The following is a 13358-nucleotide window of genomic DNA, read 5'->3' as shown; positions in this document are numbered from 1 at the left end:
ACTTGCCCAGATAAGTATATGACTCCACCTTTTCAATTACTGCTCCTTCAATCATTATTTCCCTTTCTGTAGCATACTTGTTCATCATTACTCTTGTTTTAGCCATATTCATCTTTAGTCCAAAATCCTTACTAACTGTGCATAACTGATTAAGATTTTCCTCTAATTCTTTGGGATTGTGGCTTATGACCACAATGTCATCTGCAAATCGTAAATGGTTTAGGTACTCTCCGTTCACATTGACTCCTTTCTGTGACCAGTCTAATCTTCTGAAAGCTTCCTCAAGGGCAGCAGTAAACAGCTTCGGAGATATTGTGTCTCCTTGTCGAACTCCTTTCTCGATTTTAAATTTGCTACTGTCTTTGTCTAGTCTAATAAAGGATGTAGCACTCTCATTATTTTCTTCAAAATCATAATATATGGAGTATCTATGCCTTGTCTTTCCAGTGCCCGAAACATTGCTTTATGCTGTATGGAGTCAAATGCCTTTTCATAATCCACAAATGCCAGGCATAATGGTGTTTTATATTCATTTGCTTTCTCCATTAGCTGTGATATTACGTGAAGGTGATCCATAGTTGAGAATCCTGTCCTAAAGCCAGCTTGCTCTTTCGGTTGATTCTCATCAAGTATTCTTTCTAATCTGTTAGTAATGACCCTTGTGAACAACTTGTAGATGTGGGATAACAAGTTAATTGGTCTATAATTTCCAATTTCTGATTTATCTCCTTTCTTATGCAGCAAAACTATGATTGCATTACTCCACTGCTTAGGCATCACACCTTTTCTAATGCACTTTGTGAAGAGCCTTGCCAGTTTTTGTGTTATGTCTCTTCCTCCCAATTTTAACAACTCTACAGTAACTTCATCTTCCCCCGGGGCTTTCCGATTCTTCATTTTCTTCAATGCATGTTCTACCTCATCAGGAAGAATATCGGGTATGTCGTATGTGTTGCTACTTTGCAATCCATTTTCCCCACTGCTGGTATCATTCCCTCGCTCCTTGTATAATTCTCTATAGTAGTCTTCTGCTATTTGAATTATGCCTTCTCTGCTGTTTATAAGTACACCATCGCTATTCTTCAGTTTCAGTATCATTTGTCTTTCTGTATTACTGCTCATGGCTGCTGATTTAAATCCTTTGTTTTCCCTTAATGCTTGTTCTACTTTTCTTGTGTTAAATCTTCTTATGTCCTCTCTGAGTCTCTTTCTAATGGCTTTGCATAACTCAGTATACTCAATTTTCTCCCTGTCAGTGTTTTTCTTGCTCTTCATTTGTCGTCTTTGGTTCATCATGACAAGTCTTTCTTGACTAATTTTTTCTTCTTTGGATTTCTGTTTCCCTATAGGTTTCTTGGGCTTTATCACTTTCAGAAAGTTGTAATATTCCTCGTCGATATCTTGTGCACTAGGATGAGCATTCTGCAGAAGCTCAAACTTGTTCTTAAGTTTCAGTACATACTGCTTTTTCTCCTCCTCTGTTATTTCAAAAACCTTTGTATTATTTACTTGAGTCAGTTTTTTCCTTTCCTTTCCTACATCTATATCAAGTGTACATCTTACCATTCTGTGATCACTTCCAACATTTACCTTATTCAGGACGGTAACATCATTCACAATATATCTTCTGTTAGTGAGGATGAAGTCGATTTCATTAGTTGTTAATCCATTTGGACTCTTCCATGTCCACTTTCTGTTCACCCTTTTCTTGAAAAAAGTGTTCATTACTGACATTCCTTGAGACATTCCATAATATCATCATTGTTATTTTGCCTCTTCTAAAAATACAGTATTGATTTACCCTGTCTGGGTATTCATTCAATTAAAGAAGACAACACTTCATTTCATATATTGCAAATTTTTGTTTTATCATTATCTAAACTGAAATTATTTCCTACACCAGATGTGTTTTTTACACTATGATATTTTTTTCACATGTCATCATCATCAGTCAAGTTTGGCAACAAACTCATGACTTGCCTATACCATGATGTCATCATGTTTTTGATGAACCAGGGGTTAGGAGGATTATTAATGATAGTGGTCCAACCACTTGGAGATATCCTTCCCTGGGTAGAATTTGCAGATAATCATATATTTCACTCAAACTTGTCTTCATATTAGAATTTCAAAGGGGATTCAAAAATGCTATCCATTTAAAGCAAGTAAGTATAGTAAATTTCATATACTTGGTGTTGGAAATTTTATTTTCCTGATAACAGTAAACTAAAAAATTTTGCAATAACAAATAGCGAAGTCTTTCTTTTTTGCTTTAGAATAGTGAACTTTCATTAAATTATATTACTTATATTTGAATTTAATTGAATTTTAAATATTTATATATAATAAAATAAAATAACTAAAAATAAAATTGTAATTGGAAGTATTATTTTTTATATTCAAGAAATGGGAATGTATACATGATGGATATCGATGGCGTATTAGGAAATGTAGGTCAATTTTTCCTTCTTACAATTTAAGAAACAATTGTATTTGTCCTGACACTTCAGGAAGTGATGAATCAGAATCAGATTTAGATGAACTGTTGGAGTTACAGCAGCAACCTGAAGCACATTCTTCATTTATTGGACATGGAAAGAAGAAAATAAAAATGGATCCTGAAGAAAGACGCTTACAGCGGCGATTTTTAAAGGAACATGTGGGTAAAGGTGAGATTATATACTGCACTAAAGTCTTTAAGACATCCTAGTGCACATTAATTTACTGTATATTCGATGTATAAGTTGACCTTTGAAGAACAAAGAAATCATCTAAAATTTAAGGTTGACTGTCAAGTATAAAATCCTAAACTTGAATTAAAGGCATTTAGGGTTAAGACATTTACAGTTTTACAGTTAAGACATGAATTAATACCAGTGTATTTACAATTTATGTATACATTTTTATACAAATATACTTCATTGCTCACCTTTTAAATCCAAAAATTTGTTCATCTTCCTCATCAAATGGAATTAGTTCACAGAATTTGTAGGATTTATGTTTTCAGGTTTAATTTTTGAGTTCTCATAGAGTAAATTTTCAAGATTTTCAATTTCTTATAGCAAACTAGATTCCATTTTGAGGCACTGTTTACAGAGAAACAAATTTTCAGTACAGTACTAAAAAGGAAAAGAGGAATGATTCAACTACATAATCAAAGTCTCCGATATACACACATAGCATTGATAAGAGCTATATAATGTCGTCACTTTTACCTCTAGGTTTTGGCATTGTGACCTTCTGAAATACTATATGTAAATACCACTTCTTTACAGTTTACTGTGCATTGGAACAATAGTTACACTGTTGTTACAGTAACTCGATGTCAGTATGGATAAACGTTGTGAGTTAACCGACTTTGAAAGAGGGATGATAGTGAATATGCCATTTCCAGAATAACATCTCATCATGGACAGCGGTGTGGGCAGAGAAAGGTGATGGATGAACGTGGCAGTCAATGTCTGTCTCACCTTGTTTCAACCAACTGTAGAGTGGCAGTGGCAAATCACTGTCGACTTCAATAAGGGAAGTGCCAGAAACATCTCCACCAAGACCATCAGGCAATCATTAGCAGCAATAGGTTATGGGAGCTGCTAACCCACCAGAGTCCCATTGCTAACTCCACAACACAGGACTTTACACCTCAACTGGGCAAAAGGACATTGCTGCTGGACCTTGGATGATTGGAGATGGGTTTTTCCTGGTGCATTATAACCCTTGACATTTTTGCACCATAAAAAAACCAAAACCAAACCAAACCAATTGGAGATGGATCCTACTGCCTGAAAACAAATGATCCTGCACCACACTCAATGCAGTATATTCAGTATTTCTACTTCTCATCTTCACCCAACTATGGAATTGCACCTGTTTTAGCTGTGGCTTTTGCATTCAGTGCTGTGTAGTGGTTATGAGAGCATCACCAGATGGCTCTACTCTCTGCCTCAGGTCACTTCAACCTTGGGGAAGGTAGACCTGGTGAAGCGACTTTTGTGATTCCTCCCCCCCCCCCTTTTTTTTTTGCATGCAATTTTTTTGTTTTCCTTTGCATTATTATTATTTTTATTACTTTATTTTTCTCACTTGAGATACCCTGAGACAGGCTTTGATTAGGATGATGTGATTACATACTTCAAATCAAGCAGACACATTAACATGGAGGTTATAATATTAAATATCACATTTAACAATTATTTACCAACTTTGTATAATCATTTTTAAAAATAAATTTAAAATATACACACACACTCTGAATGTTTTTTTCTCATATTTGGGCTGAAATTTTTGAATTTGGTGTTAAAATTGGACTGAGTATTATTTTTTAGATTTTACAATTTCAAAATTAAAATTTTGCATAAGGGTTGATTTGTTAGTTGCTGTTCTATGGCACATTGGCAACTACGGCCACAATGTTTTTTTTTTTTATAACTCTCTCTGTTGTTTTGTATATTTAATATTTATCATTGATATTGATGAAGGTATATCAGGCTTAGTGTCGAAGTTTGCAGATGATACAAAGGTTGGCAGGGTTGTTAATCACAGTAATGGCAGTGTGCTACTGCAATAGGATCTAGATAATTTGGGCAGGTGGGCTAAGAAGTGGCAACTGAAGTTCAACCTTGACAAATGCAAAGTACTGCATATGGGTAGAAGTAACCCCAGAGAAACGTACCAACTGTGTGGTACTAAACTTAAGGTGGTAGAAAATGAAAAAGACCTGGGAGTAATTGTGCAGTCAGATATGAAGTTTTCTGAGCAATGCAGACAGGCTGCCAGGGCAGGTCATGGGGTTTTGTCAATGATATATAGGAATTTTGCTAGCAGGGAAAAGGAGGTGATTGTCCCTCTGTATAAGGCAATGGTCAGGCACGCCTTGAGTACTGCGTACAGGTCGGAGGCCTCATTTTAGGAAGGATGTAGATTTGCTTGAGCTTGTACAGAGAAGGGCAACAAGATTGGTGAGGGGAATGAAGGGATCCTCTTACCAAGAGAGGCTTAAGTTCTGCAAATTGCAGTGGCTGGAGACTAGGCACCTGCGCAGTGATCTGATTGAGGTGTATAAGGCCTTGAATGGGTTGAGCACGCTGAATTCTGATGGGATCCTTCCACTTGTTCAGATTACGAACCTAAGGGGGCATAAATTCAAATTAAGAAAGGATAGATGTAGAATAGATGTGCGGAAATTTGCCTTTAGCCAGCGGTTGGTTAATTGCTGGAACAAACTTCCATCTGTCGGTGTGGAAGTTGATAGGTTAAATAAATTTAAGGAGCAACTGGACAGGCATTTGGAGGGAATTGTAATTTTTTTTTTTTTTTTTTTTTTTGGCTGATGCTGCATAAGCTCATATTTCTTGTATCACATGCCGCTACTACTACTACTAATGTGCCTAGTGCACATTTTGCCTAATCAATTGTCTTTTTCCTTAATGGGAGAGTTGTATTCTGTCTTTGGTTTAGTCAAAAAACATCATCCATGTACTTCTGAGACAAATGTAAACTGACAAATGTTTATATTTGAAACAAAAATAAAACAAATGCAATTGTTGCAGCATGAGGTAAGGTAACACAACTTCATTTGTAGTCAGCCAACCGTTTACAGCTAACCTATGGAAGAGGTTAACTTACAGCTAAGTACAGAAGAGGCAGTCTTATCTGACCAATCTGATTGGATATTTTTGTGCAGTAATAAAGGAAGTCGAAGGAAAAAAAAATTTGATATCAATTCAGAAAAGCTTTTGTTACTGTTTCACACACAACTGCTATACAAATTGGAGCAGTGTAGCATTAGGGTCAAGTCACTGCTGTGTGTAAAGGGATGGTTGGGTGAGAGAACACAGAATGGTTACCTATTTTTGGGCTCCAGTTCAATTCTGGGCCCATTGTTGTTTACAATATTTATTAATGATATTGACGAAGGCATATCAGGCTTAATGTCTTAAGTTTTCATATGATACAAACTTTGTCAGGATGGTTAATGATAGTAATCAGGGTATGCTAATGTAACAAGATTAAGAAAAATTAAGCAGATGGGCTGTGCAGTGGCAGTTGAGGTTAACATTGACACATGCAAGGTACTGCATTTGGGAAGCAGTAATCGCAAAATAACTTGCCAACTGTGTGGTACCACACTCATGGTAATGAAGAACAAAAAAGATCTGAGAATAATTGTGTAGTCAGGCATGATATTCTCTGAGCTGTGATGATATGCAGATATGTTGCCAGAAGAGAAAAGGAGTGGTTTGAACAATTATACAGTCTGTCCCCAGTGTATGTAAGAGATACGTTTCAGGACTTCTTACGTAAGTAGGTGCCTCCGTAGCCAGGTGGGAAGGAGCAGCAGTGCATAGCACACGCTTCTTGATTAGACCAGGGTTCGAGCCCGTCACCACCAAATACGGAGGATGTGGAAAGGTCAGGGAATAACCACCACATATCACGGAGCAATATGGTCTTAGTTGCTAATGCTCCTAAAAAATCAAATAACAAATAACATCTTACGTAAGTTGATTTTTACGTAACTCGGGAATGACTAATGAAATATTGCTACTATAACCCCAATGTGCCAAAATTACTAAAACCACATAATATCCTCAGAAGAATGAATAAAAATAGTTATATACCATAACAATTAAAAACTACTTGGGGACAGTGGTGAATTAACTGGAGTGGCACATAAGAAAAGAAAACATAAAAGGAATAAAAAATGCGTTATTTTACTGTAAAAGGACTGTGTACGCATTATTATACAGTAAAAGGAGTGTGTTATATGCCTAATGACTCTGATGGGTATAATAAACAACTGTACAGAGAAATAGAGTGGGCCAGTAAATCAAAGTGCCTTATAATGGGGGATCTTAATTTCACAGATATTGACTGGAATTTGTGGGTTGGTCACTCACACATTAACAAGGCTTTTGGGGATTTATTGGATGATTGTTTTATAGAAGCAGTATATTCGGGAGGCAACTAGAGGAAGTAATACTCTTGATCTGATTATCAGTAGTGATTTGGTTCATGCATTAAGAATCTGAAGATAAAGGAACCACTAGGTCACTGTCATCATGGTGTGTTGAAGTGGGATTTACGCAAAGGGGCAACTACGATCAGAGGTAAAGGGAAGGGTTTTTGCTTTTGTAAAGGTGACTACGGTGGTCTGAGACAGTTTTACAATTCTATATGGTGGTTAGTTAGTTAGTTGGTTATTTGGTTTTTAGTAGAATTAGCAACTAAGGCCATATTGCTCCGGGATATGCGGTGGTCATTCCCTGACCTTTCCGCATCCTCCATATTTGGTGGTGATGGGCTCAAACCCCGGTCTAATCAAGAAGTGTGTGCTACGCATTGCTGCTCCTTCCCACCTGGCTATGGAGGCGCCTCTATATGGTGGGACCAACTGATGACATTACCAACAGCAAATTGAAAATGGGAAGCATTCAAAGAATTAATCTTGAAAGCTGCTAGGCTTTTCATACCAACTAAGAAATATTGTACAAGGTTTAGGCCTAAATGTATGTCAGATGAACTAATTAGACATGTGGCAGAGAAGAAAAATGGAAGGAAAAAATATAAATTAACTGGTGACACAGAAGCCTATAATAGATATACTGGTCTGTAACCAAGTCACAAAGGAGGTTAGGCAGGCAAAGGCAGATTATGAGAAATCTTTGATTAAGAATGCAAAGAAAAACAGGAAAGAGTTCTTTACTTATGTAAATTCTAGAAGGAAGGGAATGAATCAGATTGGTCCACTTGATTATCGATCGTTCAACTGTTGATGATCCTGCTCAGGTAGCTAATGAACTAAATGAATCTTTGCATCTACATTCACACATGAGGAATGCCAGAGGAGTATTAAACTCTGGCAGTCAGCTAGATAATCTTCTAATAACTGAGAGTAAAGTGGAGGAGAAATTGTTGAAGGTAAACATAAGAAAGGCACCTGTGATGGATGGAATCTATCCAGTTATATTAAAGGAGGCAGCTAAGGAAGTAAGCAAACCCTTAGCCATAATTATGAGAGCTTCCTTAGACTCAGGGGAGGTACCCATGGACTGGAGATGTGCAAATGTGACTCTAATCCACAAAGGAGAATCAAAGGGAGACACAAATAATTAGAGACCTGTTAGTTTAACTTCTGTTCCAGGGAAATTAATGGAGGCACTGTTTAAAGAAGCATTGCAGGATCTTCTAGACAAGACTTCAGTTATAGTTCGGACACAGCGTGGGTTTGTTAAGGGGACATCTTGTCTGACCAGTTTGATGGGATACTATGATGTCGTCACAAAGGAACTGGATGCAGGGAATGACTTTGATATCATATATTTGGATCTTAGAAAGGCTTTTGATACTGTTGCACAAATTGGAGCAGTGTCACATTGGAGGCAAATTGCTGCTATGGATAAAGGGATGGTTGAGTGAGAGAAGACAGAGTGGTAATCAATGGACAATGCTATTTGGGGACTAATGTTATTAGTGGAGTCCTCCAGGGTTCAGGTGATGGGTCCACTGTTGTTTCCTATATTTATTAATGATATTGATGATGTTATATCAGGCTTAATGTCCAAGTTTGCAGATGATAAGCTGGTCGGCAGGGTTGTTAATGACACTAACAACAGTACGCTGATGCAACAGGATCTAGAAAAGTTGAGCAGGTGGGCTGAGAAGTGCAAGTGAAGTTTAACATTGACAAATGTAAAGTACTGCATATGCGAAGAAGTAACCCCAGAATAACGTATCAATTGTGTGATACTTCACTAACCGTAGTAAGAGTGAAAAGGACCTGGGACTAATTGTGCAGGCAGATATGAAGTTTTCTGAGCAGTGCAGATGGTCTGCAAGAGTAGTGGGGCACCTCCGTAGCCAGGTGGGCAGGAGCAGCAGTGCTTAGCACATGCTTCTTGATTAGACCGGGGTTCGAGCCCGTGACCACCAAATACGGAGGATGCAGAAAGGTCTGGGAATGACCACCACATATCCCCGGACCAATATGGCCTTAGTTGCTAATGCTCCTAAAAAAAACAAAAAACCAAACCATAGCAAGAGTAGCTCATGGTGTCTTGTCAATGATATACAGGAATTTTTCTAGTAGGGATAAGGAGGTGATTATCCCCTTGTATAAGGCAATGGTCAGGCCACGCCTTGAGTATACATGTCTGGAGGCCTCATTTTAAGAAGGATGTAGAGCTGTTGGAATGAGTACAGAGAAGGATAACAAGATTAGTGAATGGAACAAAGGGTTGCTCTTACGAAGAAAGGCTTAAATTTAGCAAATTACAGTGTCTGGAGACTAGGCACCTGTGAGATGATTTGATTGAGGTGTATGGTTTGAGCATGCTCAATGCTGATAGGATTCTTCCTGTTGCTCAGCATAATCACCTGAGAGGGCATAAATTCAAATTGAGGAAAAACAGTTGTGCGGAAGTTTGCCTTTAGCCAGCGGGTGGTTGATTGCTGGAACAAACTTCCATCTGTCATTGTAGAAGTTGATGGCTTAAATAGATTCAAGGCACAACTTAGACAAACATTTGGAGCAAGTGGATGGGTGAAATGAGAAGGGTGTGTGGTTTTTTTTTTTTTTTTTGGCTGATGTATAAGCTTGCTTTCTTGTATCATGTGCCTTTGCTAATGCTGATGCTAAAACTGATATATATTTCATACAATGTTCAGGCTTTATAAGGGCTACTAAGGGAATCAAAACCAAAGTGTACATATTTAAGAAAATTGGTCTAAACCAAAAAATGAATGAAAGTGAATGCACTTCAGGTGTGATGAACTGAAGGTAACTTTTAAAATGAGCCTGAAGCATTAATATGACACACATTAATCACAGGGTTTGTAGGCCGAGTAGAGATTAGGGAGGTAGCACGTGATATGAACTCTTCAATGTTCATCTGTTTCGTATGCTTTTTTTTCCTCTCTTCATAAATTTCGCAATAGGCAATCTTGAACTTTTCTTTCTATTTTCAAGAAACATTTGGTGTTTTCATCCGTTCCATCAAACAGAGACCTTCCTGAATTTTACGAAACACCTTTGCCATTTCGTTTAATTTGAACTGCTTTTTGGGTTATTCCATTTCTTCAACTATTTGCGTGTTCAACTGGGCTAGGTCTTCTGTTTTTAAATCTTCACCTCGTTCATCCTCAAGCTCATCCACGTCTTTGTTCTTCATGACCAGCTGCAACTCCTGGGCTGAGTTTACAATTTCTTTGGTAACAGAAGACATCAGCTCATCTTTGTTGAAACCCTGCTCATACAAGTTGTTGTCACATCATTCAGGCTCTAGAAACGTTGTGTATTCCCTCAAGGATGTTAAACAGATAGCGTGTAATTCACCGAAGAAATAGTAGATGGGATGCAGTCCACAAGGCTGTGAAGGTTTTTCTGAAGTGACTCAACATTGTTCACCTGTCTCAAACACGTTGAATATTTCTTTAGAATTTTTAAAGCAGAAAATGAAATTTATTTATCTAGATTCTAGTTATGCCACAGGTTACTATCCAGCATAGTTTGTTTGGGAACGAAAATAAAAACTTATGCTTATTGTTCCTTCATTCGACTTCACTCTTTAAAATTATACAGAAAGTACAGTGGATTCTGGTTATTTGGGCCACCGGTTAATCAGGGCAGCCGTTTATTTGGGGCAAATCTTGAAAAACAGAAACCAATCGAGAAAATAGCCAGGGTTTACTTTGCTTAATTGGGACAGCATGCCATTTAATCAGGGCAGGAGACTGCAGCACTGGAGATTACCCTACAATTGTCTCTAACGGTACCACATGGTTCGGTTGAAATTCTGGAGGTCACAACCATAAAACAATTAGCAGTCACCTGTTTATTGGGCATTTCTGTTAGTGAAATCTATCATAAACGGACAGTAAACTCGATCTTACTGAATTGGCAATAATACTGACAGCTGGAATTCTGTGGGTTATTATGGTGAAATGTGTTTACACTTCCCTGAAATCTTCAATCATATAAAAAAATTAATTTTCAGATCTTCTCTTCAATCCTATTTTTAAAGCTTTGTAACTCGATACGCGGTTCTCACTTGCACGTATTGTGTTACTTGCAATTTGTGTGTGTACTGTGTCCTTTGTTATTGATTGCTTATCTTTGTACTGTTTTAAATTTTAAGCCCACAAATGTCAGTAAACAGAAATATCAACTAGTTTGTATGTACATATTACAGTACGTATTAATTATTTCAATTATCATGTATATTCTTCCGATTTTCACGTATCATTTAAATTTTTAATTGGTAAGGTAATAAAGGGTAAATTTATGCTTAATATATCTTTGCTTTTATAGTGGCACCTCCATAGCCAGGTGGGAAGGAGGAGCAGTGCGTAGCACACGCTTCTTGATTAGACCGGGGTTCGAGCCCGTCACCACCAAATACGGGGGAAGCAGAAAGGTCAGGGAATGACCACCGCATATCCCGGAGCAATATGGCCTTAGTTGCTAATGCTCCTAAAAACCAAATAACAAACAAACAAGCTTTTATAGCCTGTGGATAATATTCCTCCTATTTTCGCTAATTAGAATTGCTGTTTAATAGAATTAAAATTCAATTCACAAACATGATCACAATGACGGCGCTTACTGCACATCATATAGTGAATGGTACTTTACTATGTTGAGTTCGTTGTAATGTGATTTGATTGTACAGTGAACTAATTGTAAAGGGGGGGGTACATTGTATTTTTAACTATTTACGTGAAACTTCGGATAATTGGGGCAGTCGCTTAATCGGGCCAAAAAGCACTAGTCCCGATGTGTCCCAAATAACCGGAATGGACTGTATCTTTATTATTTTACCAAAAATGTTTGCACAAGTCCAAATTTATGTAACTTGGGCTTACGTAAGTCGATGACTAACTGTATAAGTAACTACTAGGCGGCATCACGGACAGACAGAGAGAGAGAGAGAGAGAGAGAGAGAGAGAGAGAGAGAGAGAGAGAGAGAGAGAGAGAATTCTGTAAATTGCAGCCTGGAAACTAGGCACTTGGGAGGAGATTTGATTGAGGTATTTAAGACTGTTATTAATGGATTCAGTAAGCTAAATCCATATAATATCCTTACAGTTGCTCAGGAAACACACGAGAGAACATAAAATTTAAATTGAGTGAGGGTGGTTGGAGGATAAATGTATATAAATTTTCTTTTAGCTAGAGGATAGTTGATTATTGGAACAAACTTGTTGTGGAGGTGGGTAGTTTGAAAAAATTTAAGGAAGAATTCTACAGATCAGAGGGGACAAACTAATGGAATTTTCTTTTTTTTTTTTTTTTTTGCTGATGTTCTACAGGGTGTCTCAAAAATATTGGTACAAACGTTTAGGGGAGGTAGGTAACATCTAAAAGAATGTGAATCGCATAGGAATCCATAACTGGAAACGTCACGGGAAAGTAGCAGAGGCACAAGAAGCAGAAATTAGTGGAAAACATTTATTTGACATAATATTAACAATGGAGTACGAGATGGATGCATTTCATGATGTTACAACAGATGCTCAAAGGTTCCACCGTGAGATGCGATGACACAAACAATCAGTGGTGATTAAATTGCCTTGGTTATAAGACATGTGGACACAGATAAAAATAATAATAAGCAAGTTAAAAATACTACAAAACATTAACTAGACACTTAAAATTAACAGACTTGGGTAAGCTTGAAATTTTATTTAAAAATAAAATCCATTCTTTGGTTTTTATTTGTTGAAAATAGATTAATAACTTTTTCATTCAAGTTTGGTGCACTGCTCAGATCGGCATTGCTCGCTCTGCAGTTCCTTTGCCTCGTTTTAACACCTTTAAAAAATGCGTATTGGCAACCTGCCAACTAGGCATTGACTGAACCACTGAGACCAAAATTTGGAACTGTGTAGCAAACAGTTCCACCTACAGTTATACTTCAAAGTTGAAATCGCTTTCATGTTTTTATTCGTTTATTATTGAAATGATTATTGGAAATAGAGGATGAGTATACTATATGCGGGACCTGTTAATAAAAATATTCATTGCATTGCATTGCATTATTCTTCACAGATTTTCATATAACTTCGTTGAGAGTATATTTAGATTTATAAATCTGGGTGTGCTGCAGTTCTAGAGTGTCTACCTGTTTTTGTTCTTCCACAACCATATATTTTTTTCTATTTCTGAACAATGTTCCTGCATGATTAGCACAACTCAAAGGAAGATATCATCGATGACCAAATAAGCAAATATAACATGTACTGACATCATTGGCACTATGGAATGCTACAACTGTTTTTGTATTTTTTTCTATGCATTGTATGCTGTCCTTATGCTTATTTGTTTGCAAATGTCAGATTACATCATGTTTCCAACCACT

At 37.2% G+C, this 13358-nt stretch overlaps 1 protein-coding gene across 3 annotated transcripts in view; it reads left to right on the top strand.

The window, feature by feature from the left end:
- The window catches only part of Sulf1 (Extracellular sulfatase Sulf1), a 242783-nt gene that overhangs the window by 136823 nt on the left and 92602 nt on the right, over positions 1-13358 (top strand). For all 3 annotated transcript variants that reach the window (XM_090386513.1, XM_090386512.1, XM_090386511.1), the window contains exon 10: positions 2405-2669. In XM_090386513.1, the coding sequence (XP_090242639.1) occupies positions 2405-2669 (265 nt within the window). The remainder of the gene's footprint in view (positions 1-2404; positions 2670-13358) is intronic.

This window comes from Mastigoproctus giganteus, chromosome 12 (assembly GCF_048544385.1).
Source record: "Mastigoproctus giganteus isolate SK-2022 chromosome 12, ASM4854438v1, whole genome shotgun sequence".
Classification (NCBI taxonomy): Eukaryota; Metazoa; Arthropoda; class Arachnida; order Uropygi; family Thelyphonidae; genus Mastigoproctus; species Mastigoproctus giganteus.
Note: the sequence above shows the minus strand (reverse complement) of the source record. Positions and strands in the feature narration are given on the sequence as shown.